The 27,621-nt window shown below is 43.6% G+C and overlaps 1 protein-coding gene across 1 annotated transcript in view; it reads left to right on the top strand.

Annotated features, from left to right (window-relative positions):
• LOC139052760 (mitochondrial amidoxime reducing component 2-like) overlaps nt 1-27,621 on the top strand; it is a 56,865-nt gene that overhangs the window by 11,579 nt on the left and 17,665 nt on the right. Inside the window, exon 3 of the mRNA XM_070529839.1 lies at nt 3,140-3,322. Within this exon, the coding sequence (XP_070385940.1) occupies nt 3,140-3,322 (183 nt within the window). The remainder of the gene's footprint in view (nt 1-3,139; nt 3,323-27,621) is intronic.

Raw genomic sequence — 27,621 nt, 5'->3', positions numbered from 1 at the left:
TCCTGTATTATTTGAAGACTGTAATTGTAGTCTGTTGGTCACCTTGTTGGGGTCGTCATATGAATCGGCATATATTTTTATTTTCTCTAGAAAAAGGACTTGAAGAGCAAATGAATAATATTCTGGCAGGTCGTTCAAAGTACAGGGTGGGTGAGGCATTTGAGGACACTGCTTCGTATGCTATGGACATTTAAGTTCTAAGTCTCTCCATCTAGGCAATTCTTATTCATTGACCCCTCTGTTACATACTTACATTTTTTCGAGCATTGCAGCCTCTAGTTTGACACAAGATATGAAGCCGCATGCAATCTTAGTTACCTTACATGCTGACCGCAGCAATTGGGTAATGCCACATTCTCAGCTGTGGAGAAATCTCCTGCTTTTTGAAGTTTCAAATATGGCTTCAAACATGGCGAAAAAAATATGCCTATCAAGAAAAAGACCGCATCTGGAATCTGCCGCTTCACCAAGATAACTTCCTGCGGTACATTGACCCAGAAATGCGACGGAAAATTCCACGACCACTTCGTCGACACTTAGAGACGTACCATTGTCTTCAGCTGAATGTGGCATACACAAACAATTATCTTTACGGCATAGGGCTTACCACTAACCCCTACTGTAATAACTATGGCAACTTAGAGACAATGGAGCACATATTGCTAGAATTCCCCGCATACTGTGACGAGAGACAATTTTTTGAGCAACAAATGGACATGATTTGCCACGATCCTTTGACATTACCCAGTATTTAAGTCCAAAACCCAGCCCTTCAAAACAGTGGCGGGTTTTGGATTTATTGTTCAAATACCTGTCAGAAATAGGTCTAATAGGATAGCTTTAAAGATTCTACATTTCATAGACAAAAGTCCAAATTTACCCGCCATGTCACCTGTAACTATCAGTATCAAGTCCACTTGCATATTTAATATTTATTTTTATTCTCTTCCACTCTCTTCTGAAATTTTTTAATCCGATTCCCCATCCCTATACAGAGTAGCATGCCAGTGGTTGTATACGCACCGGCGAAATTCTATTTTTCTAAGAGTCTCTCTCTCTCTCTCTCTCTCTCTCTCCTGCTTTTTGGAGTGAGACAGGAGGGCATGCTCAATTGTCATCTGCGACAAGAGAAACAAGCACTGCCTGTGATACAATTTCATTCAGGCTGTTTAGTTTCTCCAGCAGGTGGAGGTCATCATAAGTGAGAGCCCTTATATTATTGATATTCTTGGCAGATCGGCTTCATGTGGCGAAGACATCAGTCAGGTCTTGTGCGCATACAATCATTAGGGGTTGCTCCTAAGTAGTGGATTTTATTCCTCCCACATCACCTGCACAGCTCAAAAGTGGCTGGCTATGAACTTCTATGGCCACATCACCCTCACTGTGGCATCTTAGTTCCCGATAATTTAGACCTGCTATGCTGCTTTATATGGGGGAGGGCATCAATGAGAGGGCATCGAATAAACAGCCATGCAGTTTTAAAAGCTGGCTAAAGGCTGCTATTGTGGAAGCGCTGGCGGACGTGAAAACACAGCACTTGATCCAAGCATGCAGTCGTTATTGAAGCCAAAGTCGGTCACTTGTTGAGGCTGAAGACGATCTTATTGAGCAGTCTTAGGAAACAGCAGTGAAAGAACCAATGTAAAAAATGTAACTAATAAATTTTTTTAGTTTTATATAGTATATAATAGTTTTAACCGGGAGAACACACTGTCTGAACTCACAAAAAAATTCAACGCTCAACTGTAGTTGATATCTACGCAATGTAAAGTGTTGCGAGAATCATTTAGCATGAGATACCAATGCATGCCAAGCTAGTGGGGCCCGAGTTGCCTGTTGTCGTTTTCGTGCTTCAGCAGGCTTACGTTTGCACTGCTCAAATTCAGTCTGGGTCAGCAGCTTCTTCGAGACGAGCAGGGCATTTTGGCGGGAAGTTTTAACATGCCCACTTGGTGCATATCTTTGGGGCAGGAGATGTCTGCTTGCGTGGAGCTTTTGGGCCCGACCAACCCGAGATGCAAGCTGTCGTTTTCCTGTGACGTAGTGCTTTAAAACAGCGACAGAAAAATTGAAATGAGACTGAGCTGGGAGGCGCCTATGATGCTGGTGCCTACAATGCAAATATGGTGCCTACGATGCCACTAGGGCAAAACGTGATGCTCACTTCGCGCTGCCTGCAGGTTAGAATGCCGGCGAGTTTGGGTTATTGCCTATTAAGTGTGTGCAGTGCACTTTCCAATGGCACTACGCCCCACATGCTGTGAACAGATAGGTGAAGATGCTTATTGCAATACGGTTAGCAGTGATAGTTGTGAATGTGGTGTGCAACCACCCGGCAGTTTTGCTGGTACCGGAACAGGAAACTCAGTGCGTGCCAGCATTTTTATGCTCGACTGGTGGGCGAGTATGATGGGAAAGCTGTTGCGGCAGGCAGCTACTATTGCTGATCATACGTGCCTTGTGCCTTTTCTTGTTTACAGGTGATTTAGCTGCCTGAAAACATATCGTACAATTTCAGTTTGTGGGTGTACTCAAAGTTGGTACCGAAGGATCATGTTTTCCGGGAATGTATGAACTAGTAAAAGTAAGCATAACTGTATTGGGTCACTTTTGTGTTATCAGTCGCGAACGTTGGCACCGAGAAATTGTATAAGTGAGATTCTAGATTAACAAATGTTTTCTGAAATGCTGTTGCCATTCCTGAATTCTTCAGCATGCACTCAAATACCTCTTGCATACTGTAAATGTCCATAAAATGAAATTTCCAAACATATTATGCATTGACCGCAGTAAGCTTGGAACTCTGTAGGAGGCTGAAGTGTTTTTTTTCTTTATATTTTAAAGCATGGACACTTAAGGAAGGTGGCTTGGAGGACTTATTTGAGTTCTTTTCTTCATGGGTTAAGCACCACTGGTTTCTGTGCCAATGGATATGAGTGCTGTTAACATTGTGTTGGACATGTTTCCACTACTTATGATGTGTCTTGAATTATATCATTTGACATAGCCTCGGCACCGCTGATTGTTCTGTCAAGAAAGGTGCCTTGGTACTCGGTCTTTGCTTACAAGATGATGTGCAATGCCGCAAAAGGTTATTCCTGTAGCTTCCTTTTGAAATGGTGACTTTTACTTTCAGGCAAATGCTCCTTGTAAAAGATGACTACTTTGTTTCAATGCGCGAAGAGCCCCGTCTTGGCATGATCAGAGTCGTCTTTGATGAAAACAATTTGATGTTGACACTGACTGTGAACGGGTATCCACCACTGGTAGTTCATCTCCATGACTCAGAGGAACAGAATGTGCCTTCATTCACTGTCAGGCAAGTGTCTTTCATGTTGCATATTAGTGCTGAATAGTGGGCTAGTGTTTATCCATATGTCACATGTGCTCCTTTCAGCTGCCAGTGACCACATTTAGTTATGTCAACTGTCTCATTTTTATATGGGACTGCAGTTCTTTATCAACTGCATTTCAGTAATGCTGGGAATGCTGGGGAAAAAAGAAAAGTCAATTCTGTGTTGCAAGCTGTGGCATATCACTTATCCTAAGTGATTTAAATGTAATGAAATTATATTTCATGTCTTTTTTTTATTTAGGGTTTGCTTTAAAAAATATGCCACCTTGACCATGTGTGTCATTGTTCACATTGAGCTCCTGCTGCACTAATCTCGCACAATGGGCAAAACAGCTGCAGCAATACAGAATACGTGGAAAGTTCTAAGCTTTGCTTAGCCAACTGTGCAAGGCCACCTAAGATGCCTTAAATGCCTTAAAACAGCGTTTTAAGGCATTTGAGGCCTACAGAAGAGTTTAAATTCCAGCAAGTTAGTAAGGGTTTTTTTAGAAAAGCATGAAGAATGAAGGGGAAAGGCAACACAAGACAGCAATGTCTCGCAATTTTTTTGTCTACGCTTCTGTTCTGGGTTTTTCTAAAGATGCATTTGAAGTCTGGTTATGATTTTTGACTACAGCCCAGGTAGCACAAAAGGGGTACATGACATTTTTTTCACCGTTTATCCAAGACTATGAAAACGTCCGAAAGAAGACGTGGGATAGAAGCTCATACTGCAGAAACCATTGCATATCTAGTCTAATGTCCGGCTTGAACGCATTTTATAGCAGCTTCAAGTCTGGTATTAGAAACATTGCAAAAAACTATGTGTAGAAAAGAGATGCAGAAATTCCTAAGGCATCTCATCGAAACCATTGTGGAAATCAATTTTAAGACTTACAAGGTGTCGTGGAGAATTCGGTTCGTTATTTTGCGCTTGCTTTTGCAGCTTAGCTTTAGTTTTTGTACAGTCGCAACAGAAAAAGGTCAGCGTGACTAACCAGTGATTTGAGCAGCAAAATTACGACACCTGGCACTGCAGCTAATGAGTGAGAGTACTGGGCCGTTCCCACTCTTCACACTCGAGGGTAGTTCGACGTACAACTTGCGATTTGGAAGTAACAATTTGGTTTTGACGACTGGTCAAACTAATGAGCCTAAACTAATGAGATAAGGATCCATAATTGCGCTGTTGCCATGGTCGATAAATGCTGACTTTGACATGTAAAAAATATAAGAAAGAGCCCAGCACCCGCTACCTGCATGTGCTGGCACAACATCGCATATCACAATTTCGCTAGCCCGGTCGGCAGTGATTTCCCTAACTGTTCGTACAGCACATGCAAAAGGAAGTTCTTGGACTGTACTGAGTAGACTCCCAGACAGATATTGATGAAGTATGATTATATTTTGAAATTCGCAACACTTGCAGTACACCAGTTTATAAGTGCAGTACCACTGACAATGTAAAAATGAACAGCCATTCATGAACACAGCAGAATGGAAACGTAGAACAGGGTAACAAAACTCCGATGGTAATCATATTAGCAGAAATTTATTGTAATATGGTGTGGCAAACTACAACCGAGTAAAAGAATGCCTCCAAGTTTTCACGGAACACGTCAAAGGTTTATCAATAACAAAGACCTTTGATAGCTTTTCAATAGGCTTTTTTAGTACTACTAGCACATAACAGGTGCAGCGGTGGTGTAGAGGTAGAGCATCCGCCTCGCGTGCAAGAGGACCGTGGTTCGAATCCTGATGCTGCGCAATTTTCCACCCGATTAAAAAAAAAATGCATGTTGATAAAATTGCATAAACAGGCCTGGAGTGCGGCCTGATCCTGGTGACCAGAACCGGTAGCGCACTCCCTCACCGGAGCAGGATTGGCCACCCTGTTGCAGTACTTAGCCACAACCTCCTATATGAATGCATCAATCAAACCCCAGCCCTCAGTCCCCAGCAGCTGCGAAGCAACCGACCATGGCGGTGGTCAAACCTGTGACGCAGCAGAGGGTGCTAAGAATACCTGGGTCCAAACAGGTCGCCATTGGAATCTGAACCTGGCAACGTTTAACGCTAGAACGTTATCTAGTGAGGCGAGTCTAGCAGTGCTATTGTAGCAGTTAGAGGGCAGTAAATGGGATATAAGAGGGCTCAGTGAAGTTAGGACAAAAGAAGCATATACAGTGCTAAAAAGCGGGCACCTCCTGTGCTACCGGGGCTTAGCGGAGAAACGAGAACTAGGAGTCGGATTCCTGATTAGTAAGGACATAGCTGGTAACATAAAGGAATTCTATAGCATTAACGAGAGGGTGGCAGGTCTTGTTGTGAAACTTGGAAGGGAAGAGAGAATATGGAAGAGAAGAGAATATGGAATGGAAGAGAGAATAGTCTAGAGGAATTTAAAATCCCACAAGTAATGCCAGAAGAAGTAAAGAAAGCCTTGGGAGATATGCAAAGGGGGAAGGCAGCTGGGGAGGATCAGGTAACAGCAGATTTCTTGAAGGATGGTGGGCAGATTGTTCTAGAAAAACTGGCCACCCTGTATACGCAATGCCTCATGACTTTGAGCGCACCGGAATCTTTGAAGAACGCTAACATAATCCTAATCCATAAAAAAGGGGACGCCAAAGACTTGAAAAATTATAGACCGATCAGCTTACTGTCCATTGCCTACAAAGTATTTACTAAGGTAATCGCAAATAGAATCAGTAACACCTTAGGCTTCTGTAAACCAAAGGACCAGGCAGGATTCCGTAAAGGCTCAACAATAGACCACATTCACACTATCAATCAGGTGACAAAGAAATGTGCGGAATATAACCTTTCAATATATAGCTTTCATTGATTACGAGAAAGCGTTTGATTGAGTCGAAACCTCAGCAGTCATGGAGGCATTACCGAATCGGGGTGTAGACCAGCTGTATGTAAAAATACTGAAAGATATCTACAGCGGCTCCACAGCCACTGTAGTCCTCCATAAAGAAAGCAATGAAATCCTAATAAAGAAAGGCATCAGGCAGGGAGATACGGTCTCTCCAATGTGTCTTCACAGTGTGAAGACCATGTATATGGTCTTCACAGTGTGTTTACAGGAGGTATTCAGAGACCTGGATTGGGAAGAATTGGGGATAAGAGTTCATGGATGATACCTTAGTAGCTTGCGATTCGCTGATGATATTGCCTTGCTTAGTAACTCAGGGGACCAATTGCAATGCATGCTCACTGACCTGGAGAGGCAAAGCAGAAGGATGGGTTTAAAAAAAAAATGGGTCGGAAGAAAACAGCAGTTTACAACAGGTAGCGAGGCACTGGAAATGTTAAGGGAATACATCTACTTAGGGGAGGTAGCGACTGCAGATCCAGATCATGAGACTGAAATAATCAGAAGAATAAGAATGGGCTAGGGTGTGTTTGGCATGCATTCTTAGATCATGAACAGCAGGTTTACATTATCCCTCAAGAGAAAGGTGTATAACAGCTGTGTCTTACCAGTACTCACGTACGGGGCAGAAACCTGGAGTCTTACGAAAAGGGTTCTACTTAAATTGTGGATGACGTAGCGAGCTGTGGAAAGAATAATGGGTGCAACATTAAGGAAGTCTTTGCAAACAGCACTACTAGCACAGAACTTGTAATGCATTCTTTCAAGTGACCAGAACCTGAAGGTGGGTGCCAAACCTTTTTCTTAATTAGGGAAAATTGAAGAAAGAGCCAAACTTGGCCAATGTACTGTTTTCTTAAGTGACAATAAAAAGAATTATTCTTTATTGTCCTGCCGTGGTGGCTTAGCAGCTGTAGTGTTGTGCTGCTAAGCATGAGGTTTCAGATTGAAATGCGGCTGCTACGGCTGCTACGGCTGCATTTTGATTGAGGCAAAATGTAAAAGTGCCTGTGACCCGTGCATTGGGGGTGTGTTAAAGATCCCCAGGTGATCAAAATTAATCCGGAGTCCCACACTACGGTGTGCCTCGTAATCAAATCATGGTATTGGCATGTAAAATCCCAGAATTCTTTCTTTGTTACTGTACAAGTAAATTTCTAAGAATATGAAACCAACAGAAGCCAATAAAAGCATCTGAGAATTCAATTGTACCTATTAATTTGCGATGAATAAACATTAGTTCTGAATCACTGCTGCGTCCGTGTCTTTCTTCGTCCGGGCTCTCGTTGTTTTGCATTGTGTTAAAATCTCGGGATATGATTACCTAACAGGAAATAAATACGGACAAGACAACAACTTAGTGCAGGTGGAATATGAACCCACAACTTTTGCACTATGTGTGGGTTTCATTACCAATTTTACAGCGGTGGTGGCTGTTCCCACATTCTCATTCCTGACAAAGACAACTTTCCTTGTCAAAATTGTTCATCACTTCAAGTCTCCGTCTTCCTGTGAAAACTTTTTCTTGTCTGAGTCTCGTTAGAGGTTGACAAGTACAGTGAAAGCTCGTTAATTCGAACTTCAATAATTCGAATTTATAGATAATTCGAACTGTACGATTTGGTCTGGCCAAGCTCCACAGAAGTCTATGCATAAAAAAGCCAGTTAATTTGAACCCGAGAAGGTTCCGCCACGGATAATTCGAACTATGCGCCATAGTGCCGCCGGCTTGGCACCTGGCACACGGCCAGAGAAACGCGCATACTGCCTACACACAAGGCTGCGTCGCCTCCGGAATGGAGAGAACGGCGAGAGAAGGCAAAATCGGGAAAAATCTAACCGGCGCGGTGTCGGCCAGAAGGCAGCGGCAGCTGCCTTCTCTCCGTTCTACGTTGACCTCTGAGACTTCTTGCCCGTCGCGAATCTTGGGGGCTTTGCACTTCTCCTTTGCTGACTATGTCAACGTGGACGAGGGTGCAGTGGTGTGTGGTGGGCTGAAAGATTAGGACATAATTTCTCAGGTTAGAAGCGCTGAACCTGTCGCTGCCAGTGACGACGAGGAAGAGGAAAACGAAGCACCAGTTCGGCCCTCCGCTGTGGAGGTCATGGCTGGATTGAAGCTGCCCGTCTCTTCTTCAGTTTTGAAGAAGGCGAAGAGGAGGCCTTCCGCCACATTCGCTCGTTAGAGCAGAAACTGGCAGAGGCTTAGCCTGGCTAAGCCTAGTGGATTGCGAAAGCAATCTTCTGTTCAGGTTGTAGAGTTCCTCCTGCTCATCGAACGTGTAGATGCAGTCTCGTCGCCATTTAAAGCATCCATAAGGCTTGCTTTTGAATGATCAGGTACCGCCAAAGTCGTGTCAGCATTGAGAGCATGCATGATACTTGTAGATGCACCCAGATCAAGAGATGTTGAACGCATTCGCCTGGCTGCATAATATGCACGCCGTTTACCTAAACGTTGTTCCCGCTCTTCATCCGTTTCTTCCGCACGCCGCCGCTTCTTAGCTGCAGCACATCGTTGCAGCTTCACCTTATACACATCATCCGACATACCATGGAGGATTCGCTGGGAAGACTGCTACGAGCCGAGTTGGGGGGCCGCTTTTCCACAGCTGGCATGACGTCACATAGAACGAGCGCCTCCCCCACGGCAGCGGCGCGTGGAGGATTCGCTGGGACGATCGCGACGAGCCGAGTTGGGGGGCTGCTTTTCCACAGCTGGCATGACGTCACGTACAGCGAGTGCCCCTTGTGGCAGCGGCGCGCAGCTGTAGCATGGAGGATTCGCTGGGACGATCGCGGCGAGCCAAGTTGGGGCCCCGCTTTTCCACAGCTGGTATGACGTCACATATAGGTCACGCTAAAGGTCAATGGTGGATTCTCCGGGATGACGGCCAAGAGTGGAAACCTCGAGCAGTATTGCTTTCGCAATAAAAAGTGCTAGCTATCACCTTCAAGGAAAAAAGGCAGACTACGATCTTGGACGTTTTCAAGCATTAAATTTCTGACATGCCCTACTGCTTCCAAATCGCAGTGTACTGTTGTTCTCTTTCACTTTCGTTAGTTCAAACTTTCATTAATTTGAAATGAAGCGGCTTTCCTTTGCGGTTCAAATTAATGAGCTTTTACTTTATATCTATGGAGCCAGTGTTTTTCTAGGGTGGCCATCTGCCTTCAGATGCCCTTTGCCAGAGCAACTCAGAGACATGGATGGCAGCAAAACTGCTCGAAAAGACTATGTCTTATTGATTCTCGCTTTGTTGCATAAGAAAGAAGTGCCATCTTTGTTCTTAGCATTGCATCAACTGAAATTGAAGTGGAGGGTTTTTCTGTGGTAAGACTCGTTCTTCTTGCTTCTGTCAGGTCAGTGCTCGCACAGCACTGTGAATGCGGCGTAATCCATGGTCAGGAGAATGTAACGATTCTTTTCCAATGTCATTCCTTGTCGTGCTTTGTCAGTGGTCAAAGCAGCACTCCACCTGCATTATCACTGGTGTCAGCTAGCCAGAAATATTGGATGATAAAAGGGGCATAGAATTCAATAGAACGAATCCCTACATTATATCCGCCCATGTTGTGGAGCCACACATACAGGAGGAATCTACTGTGCAGGACTGGTGGAGCCCGTCGATTCATATTCCGTAGATGTAAGAACGTTTCTAATCGAGGTGTGGTAGCTGTAGGTGCTTCATTTTTCCATTCATGCGTTGTACTGATGAGACTCACAACCACAAGTTTCACCGATATGGTGAACTTTTTTGGGGTAACAATAAACAAGCATGAGCCCTGGCTGATCTGGCACCAGCTCATTCTGCACTTTTCATTAGTGCTAAGGCGAAGGCTATGCTTCCTACATATGAGAGACGGTCTCAACAGGGGTGGTATTCTCGGGCAGTCACCTTCAGAGATAGTTTCACTTTTGCAGGACATAGCGAGACTCTGCACTGGACGTGTCAAAGTGTACATCCGACAGTGCTCTTGGCACATTGTGAAGATAGCATGCTTGGAACAGATCAAATACGTTGACCTTATCTGGTGACCTACACATCTGGTGCTGTGTCATGATAAATCTCGCAATAGTGAAGCTATCTCCAAAGCTATCTTTTGATTGTAGGCCAATGAATACTGCAGGCCAATGAATTGGCCTGCAGTATTCATTGGCCTCCAATCAAAATGCAGCCGCAGCAGCCTCATTTCAATGCCAAACCTCCATGCTTAGCAGCGCAACACTAAAGCTGCTAAGCCACCACGGCGGGACAATAACAAAGGATAATTATTTTTTTGTCGCAAGGTTCTATCTCTAATTCAACCCTAGTCAAGTTAACAAGAAAAAGTACCAGAACACAAAAGTTAGAAGGGCAAAAGTGCAAATAGGCTTACAAATAGATTACCAGAAAAAAAAAAACATGAAGACAGAGACTACCATTTCAACTCTAATCTTTTATCGCAAAGGAAGTTCACAAATCAAGAACACATTGCAGCTCAAGGCCCATTTGCTTGCAAAAAAATATATTCCAGTTCAGTGGTGAAGTCTTTTGATTCGAAAGTGGTTAGTGGTAATTTCAATAATTTGTTCCATTCTTTCACTGTTTTAGGGAAAAAACTGTTCTTAGAGGAGTTTGTTTTTACAAAAATTGGAGCCAATGTGTGTTGCGTTGTATGCCTTGTCTGCCTGGTAGTAGCCTGCTGTGTGCCATTCTGAAACTTTACCGGGATTTTTCCTGAAAGAAGTTTTTGAAGGAAGAGAAGGCGACTTATTTTCCAGCGTATTTGTAACGTTGAAATCAGGTGTTCTTGAATGAGCAAGGAAGGAGAATCTAGTCTTTTGTATTTACCGTATATAAATCTTACTGCTTTTCTTTGAATATGTTCCAATTTTTCAGTGTCCTTCTTTATGTAGGGATCCCACAGTACCAATGCATATTCCAACTTGGACCTTACACATACATCATATGCTAAAAGCTTTGTATTCACAGGGGAATTTTTAACCTTTCTTTTAAGAAAACATAACTTTTGAAAAGCAGAACTACAAATGTCCATGATATGTATGGACCATAATAGATTCCATAATACTATGATAGTCGCCCATAATGGTGACTCCTAAGTACTTATACTTGTCAAGTTTGCAAATCGCACTCCTGCCGAGGTGATACATAAATATGCTGGGATTTTTCTTTCTTGTGATGCGTAGAACAGTTTTTTGTCCCTGTTTAGCTCCACACTCCACTCCACTCTGCACACCAATCAATTGCCTGGAGAGCTGCCTGTAAACAATTATGGTCGTCTGTGCACAAGATCTTTTTAAAAACGCAGTCATCTGCAAATAATCTGATTGAAACATCATCTGGTAACACATCTATTAAATCATTTATATAAATTAAGAACAACAACGGCCCCAGTACATTTCCCTGGGGAACACCGGAGGTAACTGATAGCATGCTGGATGAATAATTTTGCGCTTGAACAAATTGCTGTCTGTCTTTAAAACTTTAAAATATGCAGCAATCCATCCTATGATGTTGGACGGTAGACCAATGTACCGCAATTTCAACAATAATTTACCATGAGGCACCTTGTCAAAGGCCTTACAAAAATTCAAGAAGAAAACATCCACTTGGCCAGACATGTCAAGAACACTAAAATATTCATGAACTGTTGCGACTAGCTGCATGACTGTAGACAGACCTTTTCTAAAACCATGCTGGTAAACGGAGAGTATCTTATGTTCAACAAGGGATTTCTGCTGGGAACTTAGAACATGCTCCAACAGCTTCCAACATTGACTGGTGATAGAAACTGGATGACAGTAACGAGCAGGCGCCTCCCAGCAGCAACTCCATTTTTTATGTATTGAAACAATATGTGCCTTTCGCCAATCACATGGTATTTCATATGATCTCAGTGATAAGTTAAAGATATCCTTAAAAAATCCAGAAATCTGCGCAGCATAGCGCCTTAAGAATAAATTAGAGATGCCATCTGGTCCACTAGCCTTCCTTACATTGATATTCAAAACCATCGCCAGAACACCTTCGCGTATGATTAAAATTTCATGTGCACAATCACATGTGGGTGCCCTATGCTCAGTTTCATCTAGCTCCGAAAATACACTTTGAAAGTAGTGATTAAAATTTTCCTATATGCTACAAGGGTCTGTCACTGTACAGTCGCCAACCTTTATTTTCGATAATCCTATTCTAGTTTGGCCAAGAAATGGCCAGAATTTGGAAGGGTCATTTTTAGTAAACTTTTCCACACTGTTGCTAAAAAAGTTATGTCTAGCTTGCTTAATCTGAGTCAAGAAATTATTTTTAAGATGAGTAAAACATTCTGTTCCTGTTAGCTTTCTTTTTTTATTTTGCGCTTACGAGGGGTTCTCTCTGGTAATCCATGGATTTGAATGACGTTTGCAAACGTATTTCAACGATATGAAATTTTCAACATAGTATGCGGCAGTATTATGAAACATCTGCCATGGTGCTTTCAACAATATGCCTTGGACCGCAAAGTAGTCTGTTATTGCCACATCATCTGCTTGATCGAAATCCTTAACTGCATTTTTTACAGAAGTTTCTTTCTTGCTATCAAGAGCTCTAGCCCACGTGAAAAAAATAAATTCATGGTCAGAGATTCCGATCTCAACTGCCACATGTGCACTACCAAAGATTTCACTAACGAACATAAGGTCAAGAATCGAATTCCCTCTTGTGTTCACTTTCATTAGTTGTTCGAGGTTAAGAGAAAGAATAATGTCAAGAATCGAGTCTTCAGAAGCGGAACAACTTTAACTGAGATTGTTCCAATTAATATTTGGCAGATTAAAGTCACCTGTGAGTATTAAGTTTCTGCTTTGTAGCTTTACAATTTCATCATATAGTAATTGAATCGTGTAATCTTCATTAGCATCAGGGCATCGATAGACTGTGACAAGGCAAAACGTTATTTCTGACAATGCCACTATTGGGAATAAGCTCTCGTGATTGTGGATTTGAATAGAAACTTCTACTTCTATTCACTTTTTGGCAATGACTGCTACACTGCCATGAGCGCCTCTGTCTCTTCTATACAATTGATAAGCTGGAGGAACTATTTCGTCATCATGAATCGACTTGTTCAACCAAGTTTTGGTGATTACGCAAAGATGAGGTGCATGTAGCAGCAGAAGATCGTCAAGCTTATCTTATGTACGATGCTGTGAGCGTTCAGACACAGCAAACATAACTGGCGAGGCTTTGTTTGCTAGCTAGAAGAAGATAATCTGTTTGAATTTGGCACTTCTTTTCGAGTGTTCAACGTGTCATCCCACAGGAAAATTTTGTCACTTGTTGGAAGTTTATTGTATGCCAGCAATACCTTTTTCTTGGCATCTCTTTTGCGTTTAGCACTAGCACAAAGCAACCTGAGTTTCCTTAATGTGTCTGCACAGTAATTATGCTGAATTTGCGTATCCGTTCGTTTTAATATTTTGTTTGCCAAGACAGCTTGCTTTTCGCGGAAATCCTGAAAAGAAAGAATAATTGGTCGATTTGACTTCGGCCTTCCTAGTCTATGCATTTGCACAACCGATGAACAGGTAGCCTAGTTTATCGTGAAAAATGCCCTTTATAACTTTTATTCTTAGGGTTGTTTCTGTTTCGTCAGTTGTGTCTGGGATTCCAAAAACGATTAAGTTCGATTTGCGGCTTCTGTCCTCCAAATCTAATAATATTTCGTGCTGCGAGTGCAGATTCTTCTGCCGTGACAGCTGGGCTTACAACTTAAATCAAGGTAATCTTTCCCTGCATCTCATTTACTTTGCCTTCGAGGTCTGTTAAACGTGCACCAAAACTCCATATGAGTCTTTCTGTGTTCTCAAGGCGTGTTCTTAAGTCTGATATATCTGACCTAATTTATTGTTGACCAGGGTGTCTACCAACCGGGAAAACCGGGAAAACCGGGAATTCTCAGGGAATTTGAACAGTCTGGAAAAACTCAGGGAAAACTCAGGGAATTTGTGCTTCCATCAGGGAAAATTAGCTGTAACTTTATTGAAAGGGAACGAAAGTCGTGTTAATGCTGGCTCCAATAACAGAGGAATCGCAACGAATCATTATTGACGCCGTGTCATCGGCACGATGTATTGCCAGAGTAGTTAACGACCGATTTTCTAGACGCCCGATTTTTCGGACATGCCCGATAATTTGCACGGTTTTGCGGCACCACCACGTACTCCATATAGTCAATGTATATTGCCCCGACTGCAGGTCTGAAATGGCATTAATCAAAGCCGCCACCGCCGCTATTTTGATTATCTCGCCGCCTCGAACCGGCACTCTCGCAGGCAAATCCGTAACCACCACCGCGGCAACGTCAGGCCTAGCTGCTTCTATGTTCGCTATTAAGCTTCTTGCCGTGCGGTGCCGTGTTTTTCATTGAAAGAATTCGCCGCTATCACCAATGGCACCGACTCCGCCTTTGTAATCCTAGCGATTGGCTTTGAAGCTCGCAGAGCAGAGCGCGTTGCGTAATGCCAGTCTGCGAAAGTTAGCTTCGCCTCGGTACACCAGTGTTAGGCGGTGAAGCATAACAAGCGTGGGAAGGGGGCAATCGTCGCGGGACACAGTATACATTACTTAATTACACATGCGTGCACGTCGTCTTCTGTCACAGTACAAGCCCTGATATGCCTAAAAAGCGTACTGGCAGGCCTTCAGAGCTTTTTGAGACGTGCCTGTGGTAATTTTAGCCCTTAAAGGCAGTTAAAGACATGCATTAATTTTTTTCAGACTGCCCGTTTTTTTCAATTTTTTTTTGCGGCCCCTCGGAAGTCCAAGAAATCAAATGTTGACTGTACAACTGACCAAGAGGATGCTTCAGATGATCCATGTGGTGAAAGCGTGGTAGAAGGAGGATGAGAACAGAAAGGACCGACGCACTGAGGAATTAACGGGAAAGGAAGGGTGCCGCCACCTTTTTGAAGGAGCTTGAGCTAAAAAAACTAAGTGATGGCTGATGCTGAGACACAGGTGTCCCTCATCCAAACCAAAATAAATTGTTTACGCAGTGAAACCCAACACTGAGATGTTGTGTACGGGCTGAGAGTATGTCAGGACAGTTGACGTTGACTTCCCAGCTGCTGAGAGAGAACCTTAGTTGTGACAAAGTTCAGGACCTCATACAGATGAGCTTGCTATCAGTTGATAGAAATAGCTGATATTAAAAAAATAGTTACTTATGTATGCATCTCCTTTTCATTCGTATTTGAAAATGTTCGACTCAATTTGGAATGGGCTCTACCATTTCTTTCGCTGTGCATTTTACTAACACCTTCCTTCTGTTTCCTTTTTAAATAAAATATATATTACTCCTTACTATTCAAACTGGATTAAGTCATTTTTTTGTTTCAACATGCTTACTAGAGAGTGACAGCATCGGGCAACGTGGTGTCAGCCTGTCTTGACATAAAACAAAGATCTGACTCATTCAGGGAATTTCGCAAAGGTGCTCAGGGAAAACCTGGAAAACTCGGGGAATTTGGAAATGTCAACTTGGTAGACACCCTGTTGACCTTCTACAAGAGTGTGCAGCATTACCTTTACAGTAGGTCAGAGGTTTCCTTACACATCCCCATAAAGCAGCAATTTACAAATGCAATAACAATCATCTGCAATATGCAAGCACTTCCATGGGCATGGCACAACAATGAGAAATCGGTTGTCACTATGTAGACAGGAGCCATAACTAACCTGAAGCATGAAAGCAAAACGCATGGTAAGCGACCTTTGCTCAGCCGTTTCACTGTGCCCATTGAAGAAGGTCCAGAACGGTACAGTCTGTATAGCAGGGCCTTCTGTGACATCACAGAGCAATGGATTGAAGCAAAGAACGGAGCAGCGTCGATGATGTAGATTTGTCCTTGGTCCGCATCCATTCTTGTAGCCGTAGACGCTGGTAGCAGCGAAGCTGAAGCAGAAGCAGGGAACAGTGCCCCGCCAATTGACAGTAGCAACGCCTGAAGGGTGAAAGCAAAATGCATGGTAATTGATCTGTGCTCAGCCGTTTTGCCCTGCCCACTACCCCAGCAAGATTTGGTTTCCATGCCCCAAGATTTGCTTTACATACTGTTGTGGAGCTGGCCACTTTCATAGCCATACTGTGATTCACCCGCCATGGTCTTCCAGTGGCTATGGCATTGCGGTTTTGATCCTGGGCACAGCGGCCACATTTTGATGGGGGCGAAATGCAAAAGCACTTGTGCACTTAGATTTAGGTGCACTTTAAAGAATCCCAGATGGTGAAATGGTAAAAATTAATCTGCAGTCCCTCACCATGGTGTGCCTTACAATCAGATTGTGGTTTTGGCATTTAAAACCATTGATACCTAGGCGTTATTATCGACAGGGACCTTTCATGGAGCCCCCACATCTCATACTTCAAGAAGAGGCTTACCTCTATCGCCCATATACTAAGGTTTCTTGCTGGTAAATTGTGGGGCACAGCCGTGGCATCTATGCTTCCACTATACAGGACACTCTTCCTAGGATACTTGCGATATAGCAAACAAGTGCTGTCTAATGCTAACAAAACAAACATTTGTGCCGTACAGAGCATTCAAGGCCAAGCCCTTCAAACATGTTCGGGGCTACCTCGATGTGCTTCAAGTGTAGCAACAATTGCCACTGCGAGAGACCACCCAATAACGACTTGCATAGCTGTCCATGCACTCTGGGCGCATGTTTGCCATATATCCAGATCCCTGACCACCATCTCGCTCGCTTGCCTGAGAAAAGATCCAAGGCAGCGTTTTCCAGATTAGTTGCAGCTATTCAGCACTCTTTGTCATTGAGCTGCTCGTCCGCAACAAGAACGCCATCCCCTTTGTGGTGCTTAACAAAGCCTCCTGTGTACCTTGCTTTTCCAGGAATTGCGAAGAAGGCTAGTGTGACCACCGCAGCTCTCAAGCAGATCGCATTGGAACTTTTGCATCGTTCGTACACTAACCGAATCCATGTTTACATGGACGGTTCGGTCTTGGAAAGTTTGGCAGGCGCCATTGTTATACCATCTGAATCGGTCATCAAGTTTGACTTCGCACATAACGACATCTACAGGTTCCAAACTGGCCCCCCTTTCTTGCTGCTGTTGAATACATTGAAAAAGAGCTACCTAGCAAATGGGCAATACTTTGTGATTCGAAAGCAGCCCTCCAGAGCTTGTGAGGTTTACGATGTGGTAATTACAAACAGCTGGTGTTCCAAATCTATGAAATTCGCCATTGCGCTTCTGAACGAGGACATGATATAATCTTTCAGTGGCTGCCAGGACATTGTGGCATTGTTGGTTATCATCTCGTCGATGATGCTGCCCAACGTGCCCAGGTTGGAGCACCGACACTCCTTACACCTTTATTGAGAGTAGACGCTGCAAGAGAGCTTCACAGTCTCGCTCGTACCATCATGTTCAGTTACTGGCATACACCACAGAACTCTAACCGTCGTTTGTACAGCCTCGACCCATCACTGAAACTGAAATTACCAGCAAACCTTTCACGGTGTGATGCAACACTGCTGTGTTGGCTGTGGGTAGGAGTAGCATTCACCAACTCCTACAGCTATCGTATTGGAATGGCGGACTCACCAATGTGCGCTAAGTGCAAGTGTGAAGAGACCATCAGTTGTCGTCTGTGCCACTGTTCTCACTTCGATAACCAATGTCAGACTCTCCAGTGTGCCTTGAATAGACTAAACGATAGGCCATTCACAGAAGCAAAAGTCTTGGGAGCCTGGCCTCACAGCTCATTAGCCCAGACAGCCATTCGAGTGCTTCTTTAGTACCTGAAGGCAACAGACTTGAGTGCCCGACTGTAGACATCCTGTACCTGACTTAGTGCATGTGAAAGTGTGATGTAGACATGGCTTCTCTCTCTCTCTTTCACTCCCCCTCCCACATGTAGGGTAGCAAACTGGACTCAGTCTGGTTTATCTCCCTGCCTTTTCTTCCTCCTTTTCTCTCTCTCTCTCTGGCATTTAAAATCGAAGAATTTAATAATGTTTTTTAGCCATACTGTGGCTCAACAAAAGCCACAAGCTGTAGAATTCCTCAAAGGAAGTTCTACAGTAGCTGGACTTCCTTCCAACTACAGAGTTCATCACTGTAAGCAGGCAGAAACACCAGAGAAGAATCAAAAGAATCTTTGAAACATAGACAGCTGAAGCTAAATCTTGTCATTGCAGTGTAGCAAAAAAATCCTGGCCGAAGGAAAAAGCTCGCAAGTGTTCTGAGGGCACCACCTACACAGGAGAATTTCGAAGTTTTACACATCTCGAAAGACTGGTCTGCATTCTTGCCAAATTTCTTTAAAACTATCTGCAATGGTAATACGCATGTTTACAAACTTTCAACTTATTTTTCTCTTCTTTCAATTTAGCGATGCTTCACTGCTTGTGCCCGAAAATTCTTGTACATAATTTGGTTTAACCACTGCCAAATTTTGCATGCACGTGCATATAGATGTGTACAACGCAAGTGTCTACCGTAATATCCTGATAGATTCCCCGCCCCTGTTTTTCGCATGATTTGGTGTTTTTACCAAAGCACCAAAAGATAGCCCAGTTCTTATGATACCATTGCCCTAGAGTGGCACCACTGCTGTTGCCACCAATGGTGATCGTGGTAAAAACGGGGTCAGTTAGCTACTGCCGGAAATAAGGAACAACGCTTACTGTGAAGGACAGCGATCTTCAGCTGATCCCCCTTTGATAAAATGCTGACCTTGGTCAGGCACGTACCCAGGATTTTTTTTCGGGGGGGGCCCACCACCTCCACCTCCATCATCATCATCATCATCATCATCATCATCATGTTTTATGCCCACTGCAGGACGAAGGCCTCTCCCTGCGATCTCCATTTACCCCGGTCCTGCGCAAACCGATTCCAACTAGCGTCCGCGAATTTCCTAATTTCATCGCTCCACTTAGTGTTTTGTCGTCCTCGATTGCGTTTTCCTTCTCTTGGTGCCCATTCTGTAACCCTAATGGTCCAACGGTTATCTAACCGGCGCATTACATAACCTGCCCAGCTACATTTTGTCATCTTGATGTCAATTAGAATATCGTCTATACCCGTTCGCTCTCTGATCCCAACCGCTCTCTTTCTCTCTCTTAACGTTATGCCTAGCAATCTTCGTTCGATCGCTCTTTGCACGGTCCTTGACTAATTCTCAAGTCTCTGCCCCATATGTCAGCACTTGCAAAATGCACTGATTGCACACCTTACTTTTCAATAATAATGGTAAGCTTCCAGTCAGGAGCTGGCAATGTCTGCCGTATATATGCGATCCAAACTATTTTTATTCTTCTGTGAATTTCCTTCTCATGATCAGGGTTACCTGTGAATAATTGACCTAGGTAAACGTACTCCTTCACAGTCTCTAGTGGCCGACTGGCGATCCTGATTTCTTGTTCCTTTGCCCGGCTATTTATCATTATCGTCATCTTCTGCATAATAATATTCAACCCCACTCTTACACTCTCTGTTAAGGTCTCCAATCATTTGTTGTAACTCGTCTGCCTTGTTGTTGAATAGAACAATGTCATCGGCAAAGCGAAGGTGGCCGAGATATTTGCCGTCGATCTTTACTACTAAGCCTTCCCAGTTTAATAGCTTGACTTTTTCTAAGCACGCAGTGAATAGCCTTGGAGAAATTGTGTCTCCCTGTCTGACCCATTTCCCTATAGGTCTCTCCCTGCTTTTCTTGTGCAGAATTAAGGTAGCTGTAGAGCCTCTGTATATATTCTTACGCGAAGGACGGGCCAGTAAGACGAGAAACTATTTACAGATTATATTTACAACAACGGTTTCAGCGCTGACCGGTTGGATTCACAGCGCGAGCCCAGTTCGTTCTTCCTCCTCTTTTCTGGAGTGATGGCGCCCACGCACCTCGTTCAAACAAACAAATACCACACGCATGTAGCAATATTTTTCAAGCTTTTTACGTAAGCGTTCTGTAGTCCTTGATTACGTAGTGCCTCTAGACTGCTGGTATCTCTACTGAATCAAATGCATTTTCGTAATCTATGTGAGCCACATAGAGAGGCTTATTGTACTCTGCAGATTTCGCGATAACCTGATTGATGACATGGATGTGATCCATAGTAAGGTATCTCTTCCTGAAGCCAGCCTGTTCCCTTGGTTGACAAAATCCAGTGTTTCCCTTATTCTATTGAAGATTATCTTGGTAAATATCTTATATAATACTGGGAGCAAGCTAATGGTCCTATAATTTTTCAATTCTTTACCGTCTCCTTTTTTGTGGATTAGTAAAATGTCTGCATTCTTCCAGTTTTCTGGGACCCTTGCAGTCGATATACACTTCGTGTATAGAGCCGCCAGTTTTCTAAGCATTATGTCTCCTCCATCTTTGATTAAATGGACTGTTATTCCACCTCCTCCCGCTCTTCATCGTTTCATGTCTTGCAGCACCCTTCTGACCTCATCGCTAGTTATAGGAGAGTTTCTGTATCCTGTTCGTTACTGTTTCTAAGTGAGGTATCGTGACTCCTCTGGGTACTGTATACAGGTCAGCTTAGAATTTTTCCGCTGCTTTTACTGTATCTTCGAGATTGCTTATGGTATTATCCCTCTTATCTTTTAGTGCGTACATCATGGTTTGTCCTATGCCAGGTTTCTTTTTTACTGATTTCAGGCTGCGTTCATTTTTTTACGGCTTCTTCAGTCTTTCACATGTTTTAGTTTCGAATATCAGTTATTTTCGCCTTGTTGATCAGTTTTGACAGTTCCGCGAATTGCGTAATGCTGTGTGGCCGCCAGTGCCATACAACCGCGTAGAGCGCAGGACTCTGCGATTCTAGACGTACTGCGCTCACCGAGAAAGGTTAGAAAAACACCCATCAAAGCACAGCAGAGATGTGGCTACGTGAGGCGGTTCGACCGATAACTATAGAAGCGTCATTCAAAGCAAGTAATTATTCTCCGCTTCCGGCGGCCTTTTCTCTACTTCCTTTTTAAATAAAAAGATGTTGACACTGTCACAAGTTACGCACCTCGTCAAGAGGATCACAAACCAAAGAAGCGGACTCAAGGAGCACGACACGCTTAGCATAATTCAAGCCCTCCTAACTAGCCGTATCACCTACGGGACTCCCTACTTGAAGCTCAAGCCGGCAGAAATAAAAAAACTCAGTGTCGTCATTTGAAAGGCAATCAAAGTAGCCTTGACGCTGCCACCCATGGCATCAACGGAGAAACTCCTCCGGCTCGGCGTCCACAATACATGGGAAGAGCTTGTCGAGGCTCATAAGATCAGCCAACTAGAGCGGCTCAAGCTCACACCTACCGGACGTGCAGTTTTGCGCTACCTGAACTACAGCGAAAGCTACATTGGAGACAGAGACCAGAAAGCAAGAATCCCACCTGCAGTCCGGGACTGCATCAGCGTTGCAAGTATACCGCGCAATATGCATCCAAATTATCATAAGGAGCGTCGCCAAAGCAGAATCCGCGCACTCAGCAAGAAATACGGGAGAGACCCTCATACGAGGTACACCGATGCTGCCCGGTATATTAAACGAAACGCCTTTGCCCTAAGCGTCACGGATCACCAAGGCAAAGAACTTGCAGCTGTCACCATCCGAGCAAGAGCCCCTGAGACTGCAGAGGAAACGGCAATTGCTCTAGCAATAACAACTTGCCCTGAAGTAGCAGTAATACTAACAGACTCCCAAGCATGCAGCTCGCAACTATCAAAAAGGCCGCGTATCAGAAACAGCGCTCAAGATACTAAGAAATCACATCGCACGCGCCCCGCTCCCCGACACCTACATCGACTGGGTTCCAGGCCATCAGGGCATGACAGGAAATGAGGCGGCACACGCCGCTGCCCGCGAGCATACCAGCCGGGCTTTCCTGCAATCCCACACTAGGCCGGCTACCAACGTTGATGACATCGCCCTAAAGTACTCGGAGCTTCTGCAACACCACCGACTCAGCAGAAGAACGTACGCTTTGCCACACAAGAATCTAAGCAAGGAGGAAGAAGTCATCCTGCGCCACCTACAGACCAACACCTACGTGCACGGAATAATCATGCACAGACTGTATCCTACGCAGTACTCGTACATATGCCCCCATTGCGACGTTCCAGACACCCTGCAACACACGGTCCAGGATTGCCCACTGCGTGGCACACCCACAGACCCTACATCACAAGCTCCACAAGACGACTCCAAAGAAAGCCGCCCCATAGAAGCACAAGAAGAGCGCCCCAAATCACCGCAGATCCATACCATAACCGAAACGTGGGAGGCCAAGCTTTCCTCCGATGACCTGGACGACCAACGCAGTCTCGTCGCCCGGGCCAAAGAGGCAGCCCAAGCCAGAGGGTTCTTGGAATAAGGAATCCTCCCACCTAGGGTGAACCGGGTTCTGACTCGGTTTACCGTTTCGGAAAATAAAAGTTTAGTTCTCTCTCTCTCTCCATAAATATTCTCATAAACAATGGTTAACATTTTTATTATTCGCTTTTGCTTGCAGTTTGGTTGTTGCGTTGGCTCTCTCCCTTAGTAGATCGCTTAATTTCTCAACTCCTTGCGATTTTTGTTTCCGGTTTCCAATTTTGCACGAAAAGTGCTATACAATTAAGGAAAAACAGACGAGGTAACTGGCGACAGTCATCTTGCTTATGGGTTTAAGGGTTATTGGGTTATTGCAGGGTTTCATGATGGACGCTCTTTCACATCATTTTATTTCACACCTTATCTAACCCGTATCACGTGTATATGGTTCCGGGCATCTGCCAGCGTCGCGGCGAGCCGTAACTCAAGGAAATAATGAAGCAAAGGGAAACGTTAAACGCAATTGGTATTTTCACCGGCTGCAACTCGTTCCATGAGAGTACAGACCAGCTGAGTAACAGCCGCATCCCTCTCCTGGTCCCAGGATCAGCCTAAACAAAGAAGGTTGAACTAACAAAAGCAACAGCTATACGCGTGACGGTTGAATAGATGGTGACAACTGAGCGCATCTCGAGTTAATCGCGTGGGTGCGGAATCTATGAGAAAACTGTCCTTCACATTACAAGAAATGCCGATAACTACCGCCATCTAAAAGGAGTGAAAAAGGCAGCATAAGGCTGACCGAGGAACAGGTGCGAAGTCTCAACATTAATCTGGCGGCGCTTTAGGAATATGTGAGGAGTGGTGGCGTGGGTGGGGAGAGGGGGGGGGGGGGGGGTATGCCACTTGATTTCGGGGGGGGCCCGGGCCCCCCCGGGCCCCCCCCTGGGTACGTGCCTGACCTTGGTAGAAGCTAGGTACATGGAAGATAGCTAACAATGCTGAAAAATACCCGAGCTTGTAAAACTTGGTCACTTCGTCTTTTGTCACGGAGTAGCAAGGAGGTCGTGCCGCAATAGTGCTTCACGATTGAAGAGAAAGCCGAGGCGGTTCAATGGCACCGGAACACCAGCAACAATGTAAGACTGCCCATCAATTTGGGGTGGACTGCAAGGAAGTGATGCTATGGAACTTGAGTGACACAATAGAACAGGGATAGTTACTGTTCTTTTAAAGGTTTTGAGGAAGACTGAACAAGAGCATATGAACAAACCTTCACAACCTTTGGCTAAGATTAATTATTTTTTTCCAGCTTTTCTTGATTGTTCATTGGAAGTTAGCCCACTCCCTCATTTCGCTCGATTTGTGGAATATTACGGTAGGCTTTATTGTAATTTGAAGCATTTTTGGTCACATGCATTTTAGGAAAGCAGCCATCAATGTTCTCGATCACTGAAGTCTAGATTAAAAATAGTATGTTTAAATAATAAAATTAGTATAAAAGTTTTTCAGCTTATTTACATTTATATTTGCTTAAAAGGGGGAAATATAGGCTATTTTATAACTCTTCTAGGCCTGGTATGAAGCCCAAACATTGCACAAGAGATCCTACTTTTCTTACTTCCAGGGGACACAGAAAGATAACCAAATATGATATTGAGTAACTAAAATTGTATTCAGAACTTGATTAAGGTCTATACTGTAAATAAATTATATCCAATGAACTTTATTAATGATGAAAACTGATCACATAGGTGCACCTTCCCTTAAAAGACCTGTAGTACTTCTCCCCTCTAATAGTCAGTATTGCAGTTTCACTGAGCAATGCTCAGCAGTATATGGATGTTTTAAGTTAACATTCAGCATTTGTCAATTTTCACAAAATGTATAAGCGCAGTAAATTGTAAGTTCTACTGTAGCAAATATTCGACAGCCTGTGGTTTCTTATGGTTTTTCTTGTGTTATTTAACATCTTAGTATATATCGGCAGCCTCTATCAGCACAGGAAAGTTGTCTTATAAAGAAATCACTTTGGTTGAATTAATGCTACATTCAGTTTTTCTTGGCTTCTATGGCAGTGTATGCATTCTAGGTTGCATTATTCATATGAGAGTGCTGCCAGGCTGCACTCGGTTTGAAGCCAGAAATTTTTATGGAACCATTTGATGCAGCATAGAACAGGCTGTACAGCATTTTCTTTTCATAACGTTAATGTGGAAAGTTGAGAAAGCAGCAAAGGCCACTACACAACATGACAGCAGCTTCTCAAGCTGTCTGTCATGCATTGATAATCCACAAATGAGGGGCAGCTGCTCGTGGGCAGCAGCAAAATTCGACAAATGCTAACTGCTTTGTACGTATATGTTGGGTTCTGTCTATTAAGTGTCTCCCATCAGTGGCTGAAACCTGCAGCTGTAAGGAGCTGTGCAAGCTGTACAAACCAGATCGTTGGCAAATACTGGAAGGATGAATTTCAATTTGTACTCTCTGACCAACATGTTTTTTCTGCTCCTGCCACAGATGCAGGAATTGTTGCATTGTGTTGTGCTCCAAAGATCTTCCTTTGTTACCAAATGCTATGAACTAGGGCAGACAAGGGGCTCGAGCTTTGTTCAACACAACTGCACAAAGTCAGCAAGCAAAGGAAGCTAAGGAAAGCACTGGGGGAAACTTACCTGGGGTTTTAATAGAAATTTATTTATTTTATTTTTATTGGCTTGTACATACTGCAGTCTATACAGACCAAGCAGGTGGGCAAATTTCTGGTGGGCGTAGTCAACATCACATCAAAATAACAAGTTCTCATCAGAACAAAATGCACTTGCATATGCGATAGTAAAAATAACATGAATAAAAGAGGGGAAAAAATAACATTCCATAACATTGTGCAAAATGCATGAGTAGTGCCTGCTCAAAATTATCAGCAGAGGAAATTTCTGAGGGTAGATCATTCCACTGAACAACAGTACGAGGAGAGAATGAATTTTTAGACAGGTTAGTGCGGGCACGGAAAGGGAGCAAGTTGTGAGCGGGACGGTGTCGGGACACGCGTGACAGGTAAGGTTGAATGTATATTCGTCCATTAAATTCAAGCGACTTGTCGTACATCGTGAAAAGAAATTTTAGTCGTGCCACAATTCTTCATGCTTCTAAGGTAGGGATATGGTTTTCGGTCATTAGTTGTGACGGCGAATCAGTGGACCTAAACTTGTTCAAAATGAACCGTACTGCTCGCCTCTGAACCATTTCAAGCTTATGCTTATCCTTTATGTAATAGGGGTCCCATACTATTAGGGCGTTTTCTAGTTTTGGCAATATATAAATTCTGTGTGCTAGAAGTTTTAAATTTGAAGGTGCTGTTTTCAGTTTATGATGCAGAAATCCAAGCTATCGAGAGACGGATGCACAAATGTTCGCAATGTGTTTCGACCACGATAGAGTGTTGGTAATTGTTATGCCTAGATATTTATATTCCGAGACTTCCTTTATTTGTGTACTATTGATGCAATATGGAAATGCCATAAGTTGCTTTTTGTTCGTGACACGAAGTAAGACAGTTTTGTCAGCATTTAGGGTCATAGACCAGGTGGTGCACCATTCATTAAGTCTGGCTAAGCTAGTGGTTAACTGAACTTGATCAGCACTGCAAGTAATCTCTTTAAAGACAAGACAATCATCTGCGAACAATCTCATGTTAACGTGTGGATGAATTGTGCTAGTTATATCATTAACATAGATTAGGAAAAGGAAAAGTACGCTTCCTTGAGGTACTCCGGACGGAACTGGTAATGCAGTAGAAGCATGGCCGTTAACGTCTATGAACTGGCTACGGTTTGAAAGGTAGGCTCTTATCCAATTTATGATAAATGTAGGAAGGCAGAGCTTAGTAAGTTTTCCAAGAAGTTTACCATGAGGGACGCGATCGAACGCTTTACTTAAATCAAGGAAGATAAGATCAACTTGTCCGGAAGAATCAAGCGTTAGAGCGATTTTGTGAACAGTTGTTAAAACTTGCATAGATGTCGACAGTTTCTTTCGAAAGCCATGCTGAAATAGAGAGAGCAAGCTGTTACTTTCAAGAAAATTAGTTATATAATGAGCGATGAGGTGTTCCAGTGTTTTACAGCACGTGGATGTCAACGAAATGGGACGATAGTTTTCAATGCTTAGGCGATCACCCTTCTTGTGGACTGCAATAACACGAGCCACACGCCAGTCATCAGGTAAAGTCGCTGTGCTCATAGATAAAGAAAAGACAGCTGTTAAGATGTGTGCAACAGGCTCAGCGTAACGGCGAAGAAAAGAATTTGGTATGCCATCCAGTCCCCCAGAAGATTTTTCTTTAACATTAAGCAATAAGGAAAACACGCCTTCAAAAGATATCAAGTCTGACACTTGGCACGGAGTAGGAGCCTCCATGGCTCTATCACTGCAGGTGAACACAGAATGGAAATATTCATTCATTATGTTAGATATTTCCTGAGCATCGGTGATCACAACATCGCCGACGTTGCCTTATTTCTTGCAAATGTGTGTTTCCACTGCCAAGATATCGCCAAAATTTATCGGGACTGGTTTTTATGTAATTCGGCAAAGTATTGGAAAAATATTTTTGACGGGCAAAAGACAATGCGTCTGGAAGCTGGACTTGCAGGTGGCTAATAACTTCAGGATTTTTGTTCCAGCGTTTTTTTGGCACGTTTTAACCTGTGTTTTATATGTATAATTTTTCTGTCAATCCATGGGTTTCTTCGTTGTGGTTTAATAAATTTAGTCGGCACGAAGGCATCAAAACAGTAGTTAATGCAGGTCACAAACGCACGCCACAGTGAAGTAACATCAGCTTTTGGTAGGCTGTCAACCAGCTTTCAAAGTTCATCAAGGATAGATTGATCATTGGCATTAATAAAGTCTTTGACAGTTTTGCAGGGCTTGACGTGCTTCCTTTCACAACTATCAAGCCTACTACTGACCAGTACAAGCCTGTGGTCCGATATGCCCTCCTCCACTCGGAAATCGAGCTCTGTCATATTTTTGCTAAGAAATACAAGATCCAAAATTGAACCAGT

Source organism: Dermacentor albipictus, unplaced genomic scaffold (genome assembly GCF_038994185.2).
Source record: "Dermacentor albipictus isolate Rhodes 1998 colony unplaced genomic scaffold, USDA_Dalb.pri_finalv2 scaffold_33, whole genome shotgun sequence".
In the NCBI taxonomy this organism is placed as follows: Eukaryota; Metazoa; Arthropoda; class Arachnida; order Ixodida; family Ixodidae; genus Dermacentor; species Dermacentor albipictus.
The sequence above is the reverse complement of the archived record's forward strand: the minus strand, read 5'-3'. Positions and strand labels throughout refer to the sequence as shown.